The following is a 20,655-nucleotide window of genomic DNA, read 5'->3' on the forward strand; positions in this document are numbered from 1 at the left end:
GCCCCCTTATCTTCTGGAAGAGATAAACAATTTTTGTCACACTTAGTGCTGTGCATTTTTAACCAGTTGTTGTTTCCCTGCTCTGCACACAAGAGCCTGCATGTTCAAAGGTATCAGTGCTGCAATTGCCCCTGCAGCCCTGCATTACTATTGCTGGAACCCCCAGCGAGGCCTGGCAGTCTGACACTCAGCAGAACCCTTGAATCCAGCTGCCACACCACGAGCAGTCACTTCCTTCTGCTTTTAATTTACAGAAAGGGAAAACCAAATGTACCTACACACTCTTATCTCTAATTTGATATCAAAGGTTTAACATGCAGATATTCTAAATGGGCAGGAAGTTGCTCATGACCTCTCTAACCTGTGCCTTAGAATGTACATAAGAATTTACAACAGAGGGGAAACAGATCAAGTAATGTTAACCTCATACTTTCACAGAACCGAATGAAATAAATTTGCCTTTCTAATTTAGATTAGTTTGTGATAACTGCACTGAGCACTGTGCTGTTCTTCTACCCCCTCTCCCTTCCACAGCAGTTAGAAACCATCAGAGTTAGAGAGCAATGCAAACCCAATGTCTGCAGAACCTAAGCATTCATTCTGTAGCCTCTCAGAGTTCAGACCTGGTTTACTGCATGAAAAGGTCTGGTGTTAGAAAACCACGATACTCATCTGGGTTTAAATTTCTTCCTATTCTATTGTTCCAAAAAAAACTTTGCAAAGTAGTACACTAATAAGGAGTCCAACACAGTAAACAAGTGAGATCAATAGTTCTCATGCTTAATCATTGATTTCTACTGCAGATGGAAGTGAGAGGACAAAATCAATTGAGTAGCCTGGCTCTAAGTTTAGGAACATGTTTGATAAGTGTTCACAGACAATTTCATGTGTAAATGTCATTTTTCCACACACATATGTGTAGACACTGCTAAGGTACCTAATCAAGGCATGTCTGTGAAAGTTTAGGCTACCTGAACATCCATTCTAAAAAATTACTTTTAATAACTTCACATACCTCCTAACTGGGATTTTTTTCTCATCCTTCTCCATCTCCCCAACACTGCAAACAAGAGCCCTCCATGAAAACACAGCCTTTAGAATTTCTCTCAATTAAATTTAGTTCTCCACAGAGCCATTATATATAACACATATGCAGACCTATGCAAAAGGGATTCTCTTCTAGAGTTACAATTTCTCTTTTTTTTTTGTTTTTTGAGAATGGCAAAAAGGAGCAAAACTAACTTTTCACAGCCCAGTCAGTTGCAAAGTTGCCTCTCATTGTTATAAAATTAAAGACCATGTCCCAGAATTTAACCAAAAGGTGGCAGCCTTCCATCCACTATCTCTGTGCTTTGGATATCAGTTCTCTAGAACTGATCATAAGGAAAACAACATTTTTTAAACCTTAAAACTTTTTTTTAATATTTTAACTTTTAAACTACTTTTCCTAGCTTGGTAGAAACCATTCTGCTTGCTTAATCCAAGAAGGTTTTCAAAATTAAGCATGTCTGCAAAATGACATGACCCTTTGTAGTTTAAGATGTCTTTCTTTTTGAAATTCTGTCAGAGGAAGGCTTTGCCTAAAAAAGACCACAGTAACTTTTAAAAGATCTGAGCTGCTAAAAAGAGACAGAAAAATCTCTAGAGGTGGAATAAATATATTATTAGATCATAAAATCTGTTTCCCAACAGAACATGAAATATTTCCTATGGAGAAGATTCTGAATTAATGCCATTGTTACTAAAAATGAAAAGAAAGACCAGAGTCAACAATAGCTATACATTACACAGGTTTTAGTAGCTATAAACATGCACTCTGTGAATATATATCAGCTACTGTCTTCTCTATCAAAACACTATTTAACTCCCTTTACAGTTATCTAAACCAAATGCAGCATTTCATGGTACCTGATACTTGGAACATGGAAATCACTGTCAGATAAAACAAGGACTGCATACATGGAGGGGACAGATTTTGTAGTAGAGCAATGATATAGCAATATTAATGTGAGATGAAACTTTAACTGGTCTCATCTTTCACAAATACCCTTTAAGGGAACATTTTGACATTTTCTAGCCTTTTCAGTTTCTCAGTTTTCCACACTGCTGCTTGCTGGGGAGCTGCAGTGCACAGAGCCAATGTCACCATGTGTGCTGGAGCAGGCACCCCCAGTGCTCCCCCAGAGCTCCCAAGTGTAGGTCAGAGGCAGCCCAGTGTTGTGGGATGGAAGGAAGATGTGTTTGTCAACAGGAAGGGTAAGAATCATATTATTAATCAAATGTGGATCATCATTAATTAGAGTATCATTAGGCAGGAAGGCAGAAGAACTCTCTCTCTGAGAAGCTGCCAAGGGGATTGCACTGCACAAGTGCTTGTCAGCAAAGACTGGGCACAGTCAGTGCTCTCATGTCACTGCTTCATTTTGTCTGCCACGGGCTCACCTTTGGAAAGGCCCTATATAGTGGCCTCTGTGGATATAGAATGGCTACTAACATGAAAAACATATTTTTGCTGATTCCAGACTTCATTCTCTGTTGCTACAAAAATCTCACTTGATTGATAGTAGGCATGGACAAAACCCCAGTGCTAATGAGGCTGCAGACTCACTAAATGCTGTGCAAGAGAATAAGGAAATGAAGATTATGAATTTTCCTAGAAAACATTCTTAACACTTATTGACCTAAAGCATCCACTACAGGTTTTGTTTTGTTTTAAAATGAATGTAACATCACAGAAGTAAAGACTAAAGTAAACACTAAAAGAGATCATTAATTTTTGAAGTTCCTACAAATTTTAGTATATCTAATAGAACATACCAGAGTTTCTAAAGGCACATTCATCCTTTAATAGTGCCCTTTTTAAAGGGCATTTTAATATTGCTCCTGAAATATTGGTTATCTGTTAATTATCCTAGTCTGGAATTCAGTTGAGAGGTACTGAAATATTTTCCTTTAATCTAATAAAATATTTGTACTGGGCCAAATTCTGGTCCCAGTGAGGTTATCTTGGTGCTATGAGCTTCTCTGAAAAAAAGGTTCAGTATCTAAACCGTAAGTTTTGTTTTAAAAATGTATTTTATGATTTATAGTTTTATACTTACCAGATGGAAATGACAGACATATATGATCTAACTGAATTGTTGTAAAATGAAGAGGGGTTGGAGATCACACAGGTTAGGAAGGGTACACAAATTTATTCCAATTCTATGAATGCAGTAAATGATTGGGAAAAATACATTTTCAGCACTGAACTACTCTTGCTCATAGATGTAATTCTTGGAAAAAGAATATATTTTGGGGAAAAATTTCCCCCCATTAGCATTGGATTGAAAAATCCTTTAGGATAAGAGTATGTATTTCTTATCCAAGCACTCCCTAACAATCACAAAGCATATTCTGTTATCCTTCCATGATTTATGTTTCTGTGATGCTAGTAACTAAATATTCTACTAACAGAAGAGTTTTCTATTAAAGTTTATTCATCAGACTACTGAGCTAGAAAATAATTGGTCATAACTAAACTTTAAAATGAAGACTTGAAAAGGCAGCCCTTGAGATAATACTGTGTATTAGCTCAGAAGGAGACTGAATTATCTTAAATGTTCAGTTAATAGTGCACAATCTTTAACTTGCATGGATTTTCTTTTCATACTGGTATGATTCTGAAAGCCATCTGCTTTACAGAATAAATTCCATCCCTGGTAAATACACAGCACACACCTCTGTAGCCTGTGGAGAAAGTTTTTCTAATTGATGATATTATTTCATCATTAGGTTTTTCCTTTATATAGCTTTCTTCTTCCAACAGTAGCTATAGCAATAATCACACGCAGGAAATTTGCAGTATATGGGATAATAAAGGGGAACATCTCCCAAAGCCCAAAGGGAAGTTTAGTCTCCCTGGCTCAAGAACACATTAGTTTGATGTATTATGTCTCAAATTTCAGACTCCAGTTCTGCAAAACCACATATATAACTCAACCCCTCTAGGTAGACCAAATAAAAACCCGTTCTTATAAGCTGTTTACATAAATAAGCATGGGAAGAATATGCAATTACAGAAGTAAATTCATCAAAATATTCTCCCTAATGACTCATAAATTTATTCTTACGCATCTATAGGGTGAGCCTGGAGAAGCTGGGAACCCTGGACCTCCTGGAGAATCTGGAACAGCTGTGAGTACTATGTTGTTGTCTTTTCATTAACATTTATTATGGTGAACTGTGGTATCTGGCAGAGCTTTGGTAAGCATGTCCTCAGTTCACTTGTGCACTTATGTATGTTTTCTTTGGATTTTCAGCTGAGAACTTATACCTTTAGAATGACATTTGTTTCCATATAATCATAGTCACATCTTGTACTAGCAGAGGATGGAGACTTCCCAAAACAATGCCTATTTTTCCTTTCATAAGTATTAACTTTGGCTTGCATGTTTCTCTTTCTGGAAACAGTTCACTGATGAAATCTGGGTGCAGAATTTGGCACTTGACCTAAGAGATCCTTATTTCCCACTCACATACCACCATTTATTGAGGAAATTGATACATTTCCCTTGTTTGAAAAATCAGTTTGCCACTGTGATCTTTTTGGCCATTCCATTTCCAGATGGCATTTTTGTCTTCATGTGTTTTCCACAGGGTCCAAAAGGTGAAAGGGGAGAAAAAGGTGAAGCTGGTCCACCTGGAGCAGCCGGACCACCAGGTGCTAAAGGACCTCCAGGTGATGATGGGCCTAAGGGTAACCCAGTAAGTGAGCTTCATAATTCTAACCCAAACCACTGTGAAGCATTGCTGAATACAGTCTGTGAATACAGAACCATAGCATTTCCTGCAAGTGCACTACGTTCATTATATGCTTCACAAAAGATTTCTGATGAGTGCTACCTGCTTGGCAATGGATGACACATTCCTTGCTTTTTTTCCTGATCTATCTAGGGCCCAGTTGGTTTTCCTGGAGACCCTGGTCCCCCTGGGGAACCTGGTCCAGCTGTAAGTATACCTTAAAAACAGTTTTAGGTCCTAGTCTTAGTTTTTACTTAATTCTAGTTGACCCTCTCTCTTTCTTGTTTGGGCATGAACTCTTGCCTGTAAGATCGTTGCTTTTCTGTTCATGCATTTCTCAAGGCTTAAAAATGTTAAGAAATCTTATAAAAGTTTTGAAAAATAATGACCTTGGAAAAATGCTCTATAGAAAAAAAATGCTCTTATATATGAAAGTTAGTGGCTTAAATTAGCTGAATTTTTAATTTTGTTTATTTTCCTTGAATTCTGTAGGGTCAGGATGGTGTTGGTGGAGAGAAGGGTGAAGATGGTGATCCTGGTCAACCTGTAAGATTTTTATCTCATTTTATTTCACCTGCATGATCTCTCTGATGATAAGAAAATATCTTTTGCCAAATCAGTGCCTTCTATGCAGTCACACTCTTAAAATATTTTCAGAGTGGACACTTTTTGTATTATACTGAAAATAACTATATAATTTCCCTGAAGAGTCAGAGCTGCCCACATTACAGTAACACAGGGAAGCAAGAGCTCAATTTCTTTTACCAGTAGTGATGTATTAAAGGATTTCTGCTGGAGCTGCTGAGGAGCACTAAAAATAGAGCAGCTCTGAGCATAAGAAAGAAATGCTGCAGCCAAATAATCTTCATTAGCTGAACTAATGAAATTAAGCCAAGATCTTAAGCAGTACCTGAGCAATACCCATATTAAGCATCAAAGCTCTGTTTCTGTAGATTCTATCCATTGAAAGGGCTAACACATGGCAGATGTCCATGGCATTTAATAAAGATGAGAACTTCATCCTTTATTACTGCTGTGATTTTAATTTTCTGTTGCAGGGTCCACCAGGTCCTTCAGGTGAAGCTGGCCCACCTGGTCCTCCTGGGAAAAGAGTAAGGAATATCTCATCTTCTCTTGTACACTTCTCTTTCTGAGACACTGTGTCCTTGAGAATTTCAGCTACTTGTTTCATGCTGGGACACTCACATCTGATACTTGTCATTTCTTTGAAGTAATGTAATGAGAGAAATGAAAAAACAGAAACAGCAGAGAAAGCTCTTTAACATGGGTTATAAGAATCAAAGAACAAAAAAATACATAGGGAAGAATGCACTGCTTACCCATAAAGGTGCTTTTTCTTTTCACTCAAGAATTCAGTGTCTACTGAATCAGTCTGCTAACAGGAGTGAGTTGGTATGACAGTAATAGCAGACATCATCTTTAGGCACATGTCTGCTATCAGGGAGCAGGAAGAATTTGTCTGTTTTGGTGTCTTTAGTCTTGGAAATAAAATAATTTTAATGCAGCTACTGTGCAGAACTATATCATCCTCTCTGTATACAAAACTAACAGGCAGGCATTTTTTTAATTTATGAAACTATTCCATTTCTAAAGCTTTTGAAGGTTAACAGGGTTTACAAATATACCTAATCAAACCCAGTAAATAATGTTGCAGTCACAGAATTGTAGTAGATGCATCAACCCTTAGGTCTGCTTCACAGAGCAATTAGATGCAGTTTTTACACCTTAAAAAACAGAAGAAGTGGCATTATTAAATGTAAGCTGAGAATTATTTAACAAAATATGTTAAATTGCTTGGTTTAATGGGCTTGAGTGGAATGACATGCCCAATTAGTTTTATTTATTTTATACAGTAATCTATTTGCTCCACCAACATGCAAAGTATTTATAATATTTTAAATTATTATGGTCATGTTAGCAACCTTATTCTAAAACTGAAATATGGCTCAACTGAATATTAGCAATTAGTATGTTTGCTTGACATCAAATTAAAACATCCTGCTTTATTATACAGAAAGGCAATAGCTCACTCCTCACAGATGGGCTATATTCTATCTGATTGTATCTAGACAAAAAAAACAATTTCAAAGCACAGATTCCATGTTACCTCTGGTTTGACACATTTCCAATTTAGGGATGATGCATGGCTAAATATTGCAATGTAGTCCCTTTCTGAATTTTGAAGAAAACATTTTTAGAATCAGATTCTGCATTACTTGAGCACCAGAATATTTCAAACTTGTAGGGAATCTGTATTATATTAGTGTTATACTAGAAAGTAACAGTGGAAGACTGAAAGGTTCATACTTACCTGGAAAAACTGCTTTTCATTAGTTTTCATCACTTGTATGGTAGAATCAATTTCAAGAAAAAGCCCTATCAAGAGTCTTTATTTGGATTGAGAAGGACACACAGTTTCAGTAGTAATATTGCTGTCTGTGAGGTGCAGCTCAGGTTACACTACTAGAAAGCAAAATTCCACTCCATTTTTTGGTTTTTGGTCTCTGAAATAATAAGCTGGCAGAGCTCAGAATCCATACTTTTAATTTAAGGCTCTTGAAATCCTCAACAGTAGGCTCCTTATTTATTTTGTTATATATTTTCATTCCCCTCTTCCATTCCATTTTGTAACTGACCTGACCTCAGTTTTACTGCCCAGTCTTCTAAAATCATGTTTATTACCAGCTGTCAGAGTTTTGAGCAGTCTCTCTCTAGTTACAGAGTTTAAAAGTTTCCCCATATCTCCCTGGGAAGCAAATTCTAGTGAAAGACATGGACATATATAATTTTTCCATTGTATCTAAGAAATTTATAATCCAAAACCATAATGTACAAAGGGTGACTTCTGTAACATAGTAATTGACAAAGTCTTGAGAAGTGATTTTTTTTTAAAGTTTAATTAAATAGCAATTATTATTTTACATATTCTGACTTAAATTATCTGTGCACACACCAGATCAGGAAAATACATGCTCAGAAGGCTTTATACATCAATAATTTAGCTGCAAGTAATAGTATTAATTGTGGCTGCTTATCTAGAACTAGAAATACGACTGAACCCCTCTACAGTTATGTTGTTTTTATGATTTTTCTGAAACTTAATCCCTTGCTCTTACTTTTGGGTCTTCATTTTGGTTTTCCATAAAGTACTGGGTAACACTTCTAGTTTGAATTCATTGATTTCTATCTGACAAATGTTAAAAGCAGCGTGAGGAAAAGGCACCTTCAGAGAGTATTTGTCCTTCAGATCAATATGCAGTCAATACAGATCAGCACAGACAGCACTCCTTGCCTGTGTTCCCAGGCCTTCAGTGTGCCAGGCACTTGAGCTTAGGGATCTGCTGCTGGGCTGCTTTCCTGGGCAGTGACAATCAGATGTCCACATACTCATAAAACTCCATATACCAATCAAGTATTAGAATTTAAAACACAAGGGTAAGATATATTTTTGTTCTCAACTGGAAGCCATAACATTTTTTTCCATTAAAAGAAGAGATGTCAATACTGAAGCAAAGCCAGCAATTTTGCAAACCAGAAGTTTATTTGGTTTGCTGCCTTTAAATACAATGTTGAATAACTTAGGAAAAAATAAAGTGTTTCTATGAAGGAGATTTTTTTTTTCCATTTTGGCTACAGCATGATTCTGCCTCAGCAGGGTGTACTCACCACTTAAAAACTAATTTCTCTCTTGATTTCAAATGCACAGAATACCTAACAATATGCTAGGTTCCTATCACAATAGGCTAATGAAATGTGGTAATGGTTTTTCTGTGTTGGAAATCATGTTTTAAGCCAGATGACAGCTATAAACAACAACTGAAATTATTTTAATGAAATATGGAAGAACAGAGAAAAATATTCAATAGGTTCATGTAACAAAAGTTGAGAACGAGTTTGTTTCTGCATGATTTCTTCTGTCTTCTTGGTTGGTAAAACGTTTCAGGCAGCATGTCCAAAATGACAGTGCAGTGTTGGTGAGAGCCAGCATGGCAGCTGGGGTGATGAGGGGGAGAACAGAGCATTAATGTGCAGTGCTGTTATGGAGATCCTTTCTGCAGTTACAGTGCCCCAGCCGCGCTGCAGTGCGGTGGGAGAATGGCCAGGAGCGCTCTGGGTCTGCAGCAGCCCGGGGGCAGCTCCTGCAGCAGCTCTGTGCCCGGGGCAGCCTGGGCACTGCTGCTAATGGCAGGCACTGTACTTGTACTTTAGCCACCACAGTGGGCCTAGCCCTGCTAATTAATTCATGCTGCAGCTTCTTTTCTATTATTCAGAGACCATATTTCTCAAGTACAGACTGCCCCATTCAACCCTTTCCAGTCTCTTAGATAGGGTGGGTTAGAATCCGTGTGGGAACTTCAAGCAAGTGAAGAAAATGGGCATGTTAACTAATTCATGTAAGAAAAAAAGTCATGTATCTAAAATGCTTCTGAATTTATTTATGTACCTGTTGATCTTTCTTATTATCACTGCAAACTGTGATCCACCCAACAAATTACAACCTACACAAAGGGTTACATACATCAGACATCATTAATTATTATTGGAACAGCAGGGATTTAAAATATTCTTCCTGTTTTAAAGAGTCAGCATTTGGCCCAGGGCGTTTAAGCTTCTCTGTATTTTGAAGAAATAAAACTAAGTCCTTTACCCCTTACAGCTCTTAAAAATAGCAAAGAAAAAAGCTGCTGATACCCACAACAAATGGTCAAAGTCCTCTTGTGGTTAATTCAATTCATTTGGCGTTATCTTTGATGTAGTCTGAACTATCTCTGCTGGCCAAAAGGTTCATGCAGTGCTGCAGATGTTCAGTGTCACCCTGGAGAAAGCTTAATTTCAGAAGCAAATGAATGATCTTAATATACTTCTATGTAAATAGCTATAAAATGAATATAAGTTTCCAGGAATTAAAACCACTGGAGTTGCTCAAGGTATGTGCCAAGGTAGCAGTGGGTAGTAAATATATCAGACAATAAAAGGTTTGGGCAAAGTTCAGCTCTAGTATAAAAGATGGCTTTAGATCAAACACTGATCCAAAGCCCTGAGCCTACAAAGCAAACAGGCAGATGCTTAACTGGAAGTACAGTTCTTACCTGTAAAATTTAATTTGTGTTCTGGTGCTTTACCTTTAAGGAGCCTGAACTGTTTTTCTATAAGTTAAGAAGTCAGAAGCAGTAAATAAATGGAAGTGATTGAATTTTTCTAGTTGCTGATCTTCTGAACATTTTTTTTACATAAAAATCTGCTTGTTGCATTAATGAACAGATGAGTCTTATACAGATTGACAAAATCACAGCATTTGAGCATAGTCACTTTTCTTTCATGTTCCTTTAAGCTGCTCATTGGTTGGCAAGAAATAGCTACTTGTAATAAGGACATTTCCCAGGCTAAAAATTAACCTTGTAGGAGAACAGTTGGTCCATTATCTTGAGTGTATCTTTTCTAAACTAAGCATATAAGAGAACCATTTTCAGAAGAGTGCATTAAATTCTAGACACTGCTCCCGTTCATAACTGAAGCTATGAATATTAATTACCTGACCTAAAAATCAGCCCTTGATGTTCTGGAGGAGAAAAATGTCTTTTTATTTTTCACTTTCATATTTACTGGATAATATGTCAATTTTTGGCTGTCCAAGTGTAATCAGGCCCCTTACTGAGCCCATCCCTGACTTAGAGAATAAAGAAGTATTTGCCACACTGTGCACTGTAGAAAGAGAGGCCTTTTTGGAATCAGTGGATAAACTACAGTGAATAGATAGAATTCAATGCAAATCAAGTTTAAAATTAATTGTTATTGTACATATAAATTAGTATTGCCTTTTTTCTTTTGTATACTGTTTTCTTGGGGGTTTTGTTTGTTTTGGGGTTTTTTGGGGGGGTTTTGGGTTTGTTTTTTTTTTTGTTTGGATTTTCTTTTTTATATTCCCAAACAAATTAAACTGCATCATCTTTTAGATATTCTAAAAAACCAGAAAATTTTATAGGGGAATAAGAGCTGTTTGGTATTTTTTAGCCTGTGGATAAAATGTCAAAAAAAGAAATTTAATGTTATTTTGTAAGCATTTACTACTTATTAATATGGTGGGAATTGCACTTTCAGAATTTTTTTCACTGGTTATATTTGAAAAAACCTGAGATTATGATCTCAGTGTCCGTATTTTACAGGGACCTCCTGGAGCAACAGGTGCTGAAGGCAGACAAGGCGAAAAAGGTGCAAAGGTAATACACTGAAGATTTTTTTTGAAGCATAGAAATATAAACTATTTATAATTTAAAAGTCAATTAATTTATTTATAATTTAAAAGTCAATCGCTTATGATGCACTGAGCGTGGAACTTTTCAAAGTAATAACAGGCAGTCTGTAAAATCCAAATTCAGACCCAGAATTAGTAGCAATATGTAATGGAGAGGACCCAGCAGTGCAGGCCCAGCATAGCTCACCTGCAACAAGCAAGGGGAGCCTGCTCTGCTGGCACCACACCTCTCTGTGAAGCCAGAAACATTTCACTCAGGAAATCATCCTGTGCAGAACTGTGGCTTTTAAAAGCACTTTTCCTCTTGTACATCCCTTCAGTGCCAAACTCAGCCCCTCTCTGACCTGGTCTGTTCTTTCCAGGGTGAACCTGGTGCAGAAGGAGCTCCTGGAAAAACAGGGCCAGTTGGCCCACAGGGACCTGCAGGGAAACCTGGCCCAGAGGGTCTCCGGGGCATTCCTGGCCCTGTGGTAAGTCATGGAGCACCTAAAATCTTAAATGTTGCATTTCCTCTATATACTCTGGTAAAGCCAGCTTTTTGTTTTTTCTAGGGAGAACAAGGTATGCCTGGAGCACCAGGTCAGGATGGCCCTCCTGGACCTCTGGTGAGCATCCTTTTCCCACATGTCACTCACAGAAGCCTCCAAAAACATCACTGAAAGATCCCTCTTCTAACATTTGACAGCTTAAATATTCTGTTAAAATTTGGAGCTGAGTATATTAATGGACTATATACTTCCAATTGCACAGACTTCCTGTCAGCTCAACAAGAACTTTTTAATGCATTGCTGCAACTTAATTTTGGATTTTAAGAAAGTAAAGTTGATATGTAAAAGCTTCTCAAGTTAGATTTCCCTCCTTCCCCTCCCATCCTCCGCAAAAGATTGCTATCAAGAGAGTGTGAAGCCTGATTTGCAGTAGAGCACAACACACTGCAGGTGAAAAGTCTAATTCTGCATTCCAAAAGCTTAAAAATTTCACATTTCATTCATGAATTATGTATTTGCTTAGGCTTTTGCATCTAGTGATATCCTGAAGTGGAGATGGAAAGCATAAGTACTGAATAATATTTTGTACATGAAATGTTATGGCATTTTTGAATATGTGCCAGGTGGAAAAGGTCTCTTATCACTTCTATCCATAGCAGAAGTTGTCCACTGCCACCAGGAGAGCAGTGGTGAGGAGACACAGACTTAGTGTAGCAGCTCTACACCTCATGGACACATGTGCAGTGTGAGATTAACAGCCTCTGAAAAATTCATGTCTTTTGCACAGGCACTGCATGGCCTGCATTTTTCACCTCATTATGTACAAATTACACAAAACCAGCATTGCCATTCTTATAAAATCTAAAGACTTCCCAAATCAAGAATTTAGTTGACCCTCTGTTCCATAGATTTCTACTCATCCAACCTTTTATAGATTTCTAATTATAAAGTAATTTAAATACCACTGTAACATCATTATGATTTTTTAAACATACATTTCATCTTGGGCTCTAAATCATGTCATCAATCACAACCATCAACCACTGAATGTGTACTTTGATTTGAACTGCCTTCAATAACATTTCAAGAAAACGTGATTTGAGCAGGATGTTAAAACTTACTTTAACATGACTTCCCTTGATTTATAAAGGGCCCACCTGGCTTGCCTGGACTGAAAGGAGACCCAGGTTCCAAAGGAGAGAAGGTATGCTTTGCTAATTAGTTGTGTCTTCGTAACTTCAGCCCAGTCTAAAACCTGTATAAAATTAGCGGGGAGAAGCAGCAGAGTTTTTATCAGCAAGGCATTGTACCATGCTTCCACAGCCCTAAGAGTAATCAAGAAGTTTTAAGCCATATCCTGGAAACACCTAGAAAGAAAAGGATTACTGCCTGTGTAGTAATCTATAGACCATGTGGTCCCTGCAATGAGAATCCCAAAGATATTGATGTAAAGAGAACTGTCAGGTTTACAAGAGCAAAGCAAGTAGAAATTATGAGTATTGGCAATTTTTATTTTAAAAGAAAAAATATAAATATTTAACAGCTATAATACTTTCTTTTGAAATAGTGGATTGAGACATCTGAGATAGCATTTTCCTATGGAGTCCCAACAATACATTGATTGCTTTGGTATCAGAGAAAAACCTGTAGAGAAAGAGGCATGAACATGACTGTGCCTTGTGAACTGCAGGTTCTGTTTATCTGCTTGGATCAGCTGTTTATGCAGCCATATCACATGTGGAACTCTGTGAGATGCTGATAGCAGCTACCTGTGGAAACTGGTATGAAATTTGTACCCAGGGTACTGTGATTTCTCTGCTGGTTTCAGTAAAGACTGCACTTAGCTCTTTCACTGAATAAGAAGTCACAACTTGCAAATAATCTGAAAGTTGGAAAGACCATCTAACAACAATAAATACACTTTTAGAATAATTTGTTTTCAGGTTGATTGTTGACAAGCAACAGTGGTCACACGAGAAAGGTCTAATTTATGTTTTTGCAAAGCACATTTACTTTAATGTATGTTAATTATATTTTCTTAAATCTTGTTCAGGGACATCCTGGTTTGATTGGCTTGATTGGACCTCCAGGAGAACAGGGTGAAAAGGGTGATCGGGGTCTTCCTGGCCCACAGGGGTCTCCTGGAGCCAAGGGTGATGCAGTGAGTACAACATATTTGTGTTCTTTCAAATGTAAGAAGGAGTGTCTTATTCCAGGCTTCCTTCTGAAAGTTGTTCTAAACACTTAACACCCAGAGTCTCCTGCAAGAGGTTAAAACTTTCTTAGGCATTGTACAAACACAGCAATATAAACATCTTAAAATGAAGTTATAGAGTGTTTTTGGAAAACGAAGGAAACACATAGACCCCAACATGCACACAGAACAAGTTAGCAACAAGATAAAAGTAGCAGCAGCAATCTCATCACATTTTCTGATTGCATTACCCAAAGCAGCTCCCTCTCTTCTAGTTACTAAGCCATGTTTTTAGGGCACTATGTAAAATGTGAGGTTTCCAAGCCAATCTGAAGAGGAACACAGCTCTGAAAATCCACTGCAGTCAGTGTAAGAACAACTACAAGCAACTCACATTGTCAGATCTAATATTTTAAACTTGCCAACTATTTTGGCCTCTAGCAAATGGCCTAACTCAAAACTCACCACAGCTGGACACTTCATGGAACTACTTTTTTTATAGATACAATTTTTTAACACAGTCCAGTATGTAGGATACTTTAGTTCTATGCTTATTCTCTTACTCCTTTTTAGGGAATTTCTGGTCCTGCTGGTCCCCTTGGACCCCCTGGTCCTCCTGGATTACCTGTAAGTAATTTCATCCAGCCCTCCTGTTCTACCCACCCCCAAGCTGTGTGCAGTACACTCTAACCAGAGTTACCTGTTCTTGCCCATAGGGTCCCCAGGGTCCCAAAGGTTCCAAAGGATCCAGTGTGAGTAACTCTCCTCTACACTTTCTCCTCTTTTCCTTAGCTTTTGTGTGTGTTATTTTTAAACGTTGTGCAGCATGGTCAACACTGCACTCCTTTCATTGCTCTGTAGGGTCCTGCTGGTCAGAAGGGTGACAGTGGCTTACCTGGTCCACCTGGTCCTCCAGTAAGTAAGAATTCTTATCTTGCATTACCCTGACATGATGAACCTGTTTTGACAAGGAACTAAAATATGTTTGGGAACTAAAATATGAATGATGGTTTGAAAATTCATTTTTCAGAAAACACAGATCCCCAGGCACAGAAATACGTATCTGCACTGAAAAAGCCAGAAGAAACTTAAAACAAATAAATAGAATAAACAAAAAGAACACCCCAAAAAACCTCTATAACCAACCCAAACAAAGAAGCCCCTCATGCAATAATTATTTTATGCGTTATATTGAAGCACAGAAAACAAAATTTTACTGGTTTCCCCTGCTTATACTCTTCTGTTTCCATATTTATTTTTAATATCATAACAAACTAAAATGAAGAGTCCAAACCTGAGTGAAGTTCTTCAATTTCTTGAAATTAAATACTGTTTCCTAGACCCCAAGTGGAATTTTCCACTTTTATCATAGGAAACATCCAGAGTTTTCAATTTTCATAGAATATGTCTGTGCTTGAGGGAATTAACAGGGATACAGAGGCAACTGTGAGTTCTGTGTGTCACTTGTGTGAGGGCAACACACTCATCCCCAAAATCAATGTAGTGAGAAGAGCTTAGAGCACAACAATGGTTTGGCCGTTACAATCTTTTTTGGTTTTTTCTTCAAGTAAATCAAAGCACATAGGTATGAATCTAAAAGAAAAAAAGGTGAAATAAAGAAATAAATACCTTGAAGAAATCCTATTCAAAGCATCTCCAAGCCACATTCTGTGGTCCTTCTCTGCTGAAAAACTAACAGAAGATATCATTAGATATGTTGTTTTCCACTTAGGGCCCTCCAGGTGAGGTAATCCAGCCACTGCCAATCCAGTCAGCCAAGAAGACAAGAAGATCTCCTGACTATATGTTATCTGATGCTGGTGATAATATTCTGGATTATACTGATGGCATGGAGGAGATCTTTGGCTCCCTGAATTCCCTGAAGCAAGACATTGAGCACATGAAGTTTCCCATGGGCACTCAGAATAACCCAGCCCGGACCTGCAAAGATCTGCAGCTCTGCCACCCCGACTTCCCAGACGGTGAGTTCATACTGCACAGCAGGGCACACAGGGCTGAGCCTGGCTCTGCCAGGGCCCTTGGGCACCACTCACCCATACTGAGACATGGCTCATACAGCTGCTCAACAAACACAGTCTCATTGAATCCATTTTTACAGGTATACAAGTTTAAAAGTGTAAGACATGTTCTCTTGGTAAGAGTCAAAACTCTTTAAATGCATAACCTGATCTGGTTTTTGAGTTAAAACCTGTTAAAGTGATAAATAAAAAGCAGTTGTTGTCTTGAAAGGCAGGCCTTGCATTTCCAGGATGATCAAAACAGGAGTGTGATGAAAGAGTGTAGTATAACAATATTTGTAGTGGGTGTAGTATAACGATATTTCAGCATTGGTATTATATGAGATTTATGTTCAATAATGATTCTCAAAAAGTTTACTAGTCTTTTAGCCCTGGAAGCAATAATTTTCTCTACTGCATCAGCACTGTTTTTTCTAGATCAGCCAGCAAAGAGGCATGGAAGTTTCTTTGATACTGTTTAATGCTACCAAGTAGTAGTGTAATAAAATGCATAGAAATATGAAGATACCCAGTGTTCCTAAGAACTATCTTGAATTCATTATTCTTTGTGGTTTTCTCTTTTTTCTTCTAAATAATTTTACCCCTCTGAAAATGTTTAAATGAAAGCCAGCCTTCACTAAATTTTCATCCTTTCATAATTTTTTCAATTGCAATGCATATTTTTCCCAGTTCAAAGCAATATTTTTCTGCTTTTAAATGGGAGGAAAAATAGATTTTGACAGTTTAATAATATTTTATTGCTTTCACTCTAGATAGATAAGAACAGATGGCTGCCTTGAGGAGTAGTTAAGCAGTGTATGTGCTATATGAAAAGTACATATTTTACAATTCAGTGCCCTCCATAATAAGGAATAGTTTTTACACTCTGCATTTACCAGTATTTGCTTCTTCTTTAGAGCTGTCTTCATATAAAAGTAATCTTATCTTGGTTAAAATAAAAGCAAATGTGTTCATGAAAATTCAGAATTCTTCAGGGATAAGACTTACAGAAAGGAAGGACTGTTTTTAATATACAGCCTAAATCAACAGAATTGTTAAACCCCACAAATACTTTGTCTATGCCCTATATTCAGAAGACAGAACTGGTGAAAGGATTAGTCATTTCTCTTTGAAACCTCCACTATTTGTTTGAAACTGGATTAGAACTGTAGTTGTCAGAAAGTCACTTGCTGCCCTGCTTGTGAAACACCTGAAGACAAGAACCCTCATCACAGAAATCATCATTCTAATTGGAATATCAGATTTTAAAAAGCACTGACTTTGAATGTACCTTGGATGGGCTGCAGCTCTTTTCATGCCCAGCCTTCACTGGTGTTGCAGCTTCGTAAGCCAGGAGGGAAAGGTCTTTGCTTGAGGTGGATCCATCTCAGTGGAAGCTTCAGGTGCTTGTGCCAGCTACAGCCCCAGCAAGCCCCATGCAGGCACCTCTGTTTGCAGATAGGGATGCATTCCAGATTTTGCTCCCTGACCTAAAACATTGAGGTAAAATAAATTTCCTACTTTGGAGGACCATTAGGTAGAAGTAAAACCTGGCTCTTCTGAATACCATTTCTACTGTATAAGGCGAATATTTTCTCATTTGTCTTAGGGGAATATTGGATTGATCCTAACCAGGGCTGTTCTGGAGACTCCTTCAAAGTATACTGCAATTTCACAGCAGGTGGGGAAACTTGCATCTACCCAGATAAGAAATCTGAAGGAGTAAGTACCAATCTGTGTTTTCAGTTGGCTGTTGACAGTTACTATTATGCTGTTACAATGTTGAACTAAACAGGATAATTACATTGCCACATTTTCATGTATCTCTCTTTCTGATTACATTTACATATATCTGAATGGAGCAGTAAAATGGTACATAGAGTTAACAAATACCATTTTCAACTTCAGATAGGGAATCTGTGCACCTGCTTGCTAACATGTCAGTACATTTCAGAATGCAACACAGCTGAGCAGCCACTTACAGCAGATGATCTAGTATTTGTCACCTAAAAGCTAAACATTCCTGTGTTTCTCTTGTGGGTTCATTTATATCTATTCATGTATTCCTACGCAAAGTAGATGTAAAAGACTGTATTAACAGTGTTCTTACTCACTGTTATAGATTACATCTGCTGAGGCATATGGTATAGAGGAAGGCTTTCTGAAATCTTGCATAAATGACAGGAATTCATTAGCATCAACACTGGTGAAAACTCATTTAGATACTTCACAGCAACAATTTATACCATCAGCTTACCTGGCTTTTAACAGATTACAACCATCTCCCTCAAATAGAATTAACTCTCTCTTGGATTCCATTTGAAGTCATTAATTTGAAGGCATTCTCTACAAGAAAAACATTCCATTTCAGACCTTTAAAGTGGCTGAGATTTCAGCCACTTTATAATACATTCTGTATTATCTGGTGTGGTATTTGTCCCAAGTAATGTAAAACCTTCATATCTGTCAACATATGTTTCAAATACTTCTGTCTCTGCTGTTTGACCTCACAGGTTAGAATTTCATCGTGGCCAAAGGAGAACCCAGGATCTTGGTTTAGTGAATTTAAGCGAGGAAAACTTGTAAGTTGTCGCTGCAATGCAACTGTATTCACAAATCAGGTCCAACTTTTCAGCCATCAGCAGATCACAGGGAATTTTACAAATATTTACATAATGAAAAGACCCCCAGCCCTTTTGCCCTAAATATCACAGCAGCTATGTCGTCTCTTGCCCCTGGACAGCAGAAGCCTGGTCTGTACTGTCCCACAGATCCCAAAGGTCACCTGCACAGCTGGTGGTGAGGATCTGGCCAATGTCAGACACACCTCACCACCAAACCTTGGGAAAGCAGCTGGAGCACAGATCCCCCACCCCAGTCTAGGTTACTGGAAATATTCTGGGTATGCAGAGGTGAGGCTGCAGGCTGACTAACTTTATGATTAACTAAAAACAGATTACCAAACAGATTCTGCTGCTTTAAGGCAGGAATAAGGCAGGAATAATTCTCTCTTTTCCCAGTAGAACAAAGCTCATATATGTAATTCTTCATCCTAAATATACTGCTACATTATGAAAATCTATTTACTGAGTCATAGCTGTATCGACCTTTAAAACTTCATAAAATGTTATGTGTTGGTTGATATTTTTATTGAGGGCAGTTATATGATTCTCTTTTGTCAACAATAATTTTGGTTTGCATTGTACCAAAGAAAACAGATAAATATTCATCTAATTTTTTATATTTTCCAGCTTTCCTATTTGGATGTTGAAGGCAATTCCATTAATATGGTCCAAATGACATTCCTTAAACTACTGAGTGCCTCTGCCAGACAAAATTTCACTTACAACTGTCACCAGTCTGTAGCCTGGCACGATGCACCCTCTGACAGCTATGACAAAGCACTAAGGTTCTTAGGATCCAATGATGAAGAAATGTCTTATGACAACAATCCTTACATCAAAGCTCTCCATGATGGCTGTGCAGTAAGTAGAGCTTCAAAGAGTCTTTACAAAACCCACCTGTCATTTAAAGTGGAAATCAAACAAATCTATTTTTTCACAGCTTTCTTCTGAGACAAGCTTTGTAAACACTTCACTTGTCATTTACTGATTTTTAGTAGATTTTTAACCATAGTACACTAGTGCCATATTCAATTTTCACCTATGTACCAAAAAAGATATAACCACAAGCCAAGAAATTGAACAAATCTGGAATGGATGCAGGCTGTCAACACCACTGTGCTGAAAGCAGACTATCTGCTACTGTGTATGAGCACAGTATAAGGAAAGAACAGAAGCAAAAAAGATAATGAGAGTAGGCAGCATATAAGCAGAATATACTGATACTAAAAACCAAGGTATACACAAACAGAATAGTTATTGAATACAGCAAAAACATGTATCACATAAATCCTATGTATGTACCCAAACATAGTGAATTAATTTCATAGTTTGATATGTGACTTTGTGTTTCCTTTTCTTATTTTCTGTATTCAAAGCCAGGTGAAGTTTGTGGCTCTTACTTTTCAGAATCCTCCTTTAAGCTAAAAATCCCCAGAGGTGTCCAAGCATACATCAGCTCCCTGAGCACTCCTCTTTCAGGGTCTCTGTGGGCATAGCAACTGTTACCACTTCTCAGAAATAGAACAGTCTCTATTGAACCCTTTGAAACAAAGGCATCAAAAGAACAAGGGACAGTTGAAGCCTCATTAATTATTTTGGGGTTTGATATGGGAGCATTCTGAAGGCAGTTTCTGAGCAGTCAGAGATACAGAATTAAAGACCCAAAAGTGCCAGGATATCCACCTGAGGCAGAGATGCAGCTCAGGAGGTGCAAAGCACCTCCCCTCAGCAGTGAGACTCTAATACACAGCTGATCCATGTCAGCCTTTCTGTGTGCCTTGTATTTCCATTTCACTTTTGTTATCCACAGAGGGTAAATGTAGAGCTCCAGAGAGAGCTGAAATTTGCAGGTGTCACTAAACTGAGAACACTCAGGCCTGTCAGCTTGGATGCTCCTCTGAACTCCAAGACCCTGGTGTAGCTGAAAGGGGTCTCAGCAGATATAAGAGACCATCTAAAGGAAGTGCAGTGCTGATAGGTGATGTGATGGCTGGCTGAGTGATGCACACAGGAGCTAGAGAGCCTTCTCCAGGCAGCAAGGGTGTGCCTTCAAAGCTGGCTTCTAAGTGCAGCAGTTGGCAGGCCTGGCAGAATATTACTTTCTTCTTAGTTCCTGTAATAGTTTGTGAGCCAGTTACAGTATTTCTTTTTAGAAGTGGATCTTTTCTGTTTCAGAACTAATTTGTGACTTTTTCCACAGGAAATGTGTACTGCTGTGACAATATTATTGTTTATTACATAGTATAGACATGAACTATAGAATTCTCTAAAAAAC

General features: G+C 37.9%; 1 protein-coding gene and 1 long non-coding RNA gene across 9 annotated transcripts in view; one reads left to right on the forward strand and one right to left on the reverse strand.

Moving 5' to 3' along the window:
- COL11A1 (collagen type XI alpha 1 chain) overlaps window positions 1–20,655 on the forward strand; it is a 125,857-nt gene that overhangs the window by 103,183 nt on the left and 2,019 nt on the right. For 6 of the 8 annotated variants that reach the window (XM_071436116.1, XM_071436119.1, XM_071436117.1 and 3 more), the window contains 17 exons: window positions 4,123–4,176; window positions 4,639–4,746; window positions 4,936–4,989; window positions 5,275–5,328; window positions 5,841–5,894; window positions 10,968–11,021; window positions 11,419–11,526; window positions 11,608–11,661; window positions 12,695–12,748; window positions 13,598–13,705; window positions 14,312–14,365; window positions 14,455–14,490; window positions 14,600–14,653; window positions 15,471–15,720; window positions 17,366–17,478; window positions 18,270–18,338; window positions 19,008–19,241. In XM_071436116.1, coding sequence (XP_071292217.1) covers window positions 4,123–4,176; window positions 4,639–4,746; window positions 4,936–4,989; window positions 5,275–5,328; window positions 5,841–5,894; window positions 10,968–11,021; window positions 11,419–11,526; window positions 11,608–11,661; window positions 12,695–12,748; window positions 13,598–13,705; window positions 14,312–14,365; window positions 14,455–14,490; window positions 14,600–14,653; window positions 15,471–15,720; window positions 17,366–17,478; window positions 18,270–18,338; window positions 19,008–19,241 — 1,512 coding nt within the window. Of the gene's footprint in view, window positions 1–4,122; window positions 4,177–4,638; window positions 4,747–4,935; window positions 4,990–5,274; window positions 5,329–5,840; window positions 5,895–10,967; window positions 11,022–11,418; window positions 11,527–11,607; window positions 11,662–12,200; window positions 12,290–12,694; window positions 12,749–13,597; window positions 13,706–14,311; window positions 14,366–14,454; window positions 14,491–14,599; window positions 14,654–15,470; window positions 15,721–17,365; window positions 17,479–18,269; window positions 18,339–19,007; window positions 19,242–20,655 lie in introns of those variants that run through there. The other 2 variants (XM_071436122.1, XM_071436124.1) reach the window with 2 other exon arrangements.
- LOC139594270 (uncharacterized) overlaps window positions 1–20,655 on the reverse strand; it is a 158,044-nt gene that overhangs the window by 2,140 nt on the left and 135,249 nt on the right. The window contains exons 10-15 of the long non-coding RNA XR_011680568.1: window positions 18,014–18,102; window positions 17,048–17,246; window positions 15,368–15,430; window positions 14,634–14,696; window positions 12,702–12,799; window positions 5,693–5,883 (exon numbers count right to left, since the gene is read on the reverse strand). This is a non-coding gene — a long non-coding RNA (uncharacterized lncRNA). The remainder of the gene's footprint in view (window positions 1–5,692; window positions 5,884–12,701; window positions 12,800–14,633; window positions 14,697–15,367; window positions 15,431–17,047; window positions 17,247–18,013; window positions 18,103–20,655) is intronic.

This window comes from Agelaius tricolor, unplaced genomic scaffold, assembly GCF_023055355.1.
Source record: "Agelaius tricolor isolate 1412-34295 unplaced genomic scaffold, bAgeTri1.0.p SCAF_11, whole genome shotgun sequence".
NCBI classification, from domain to species: Eukaryota; Metazoa; Chordata; class Aves; order Passeriformes; family Icteridae; genus Agelaius; species Agelaius tricolor.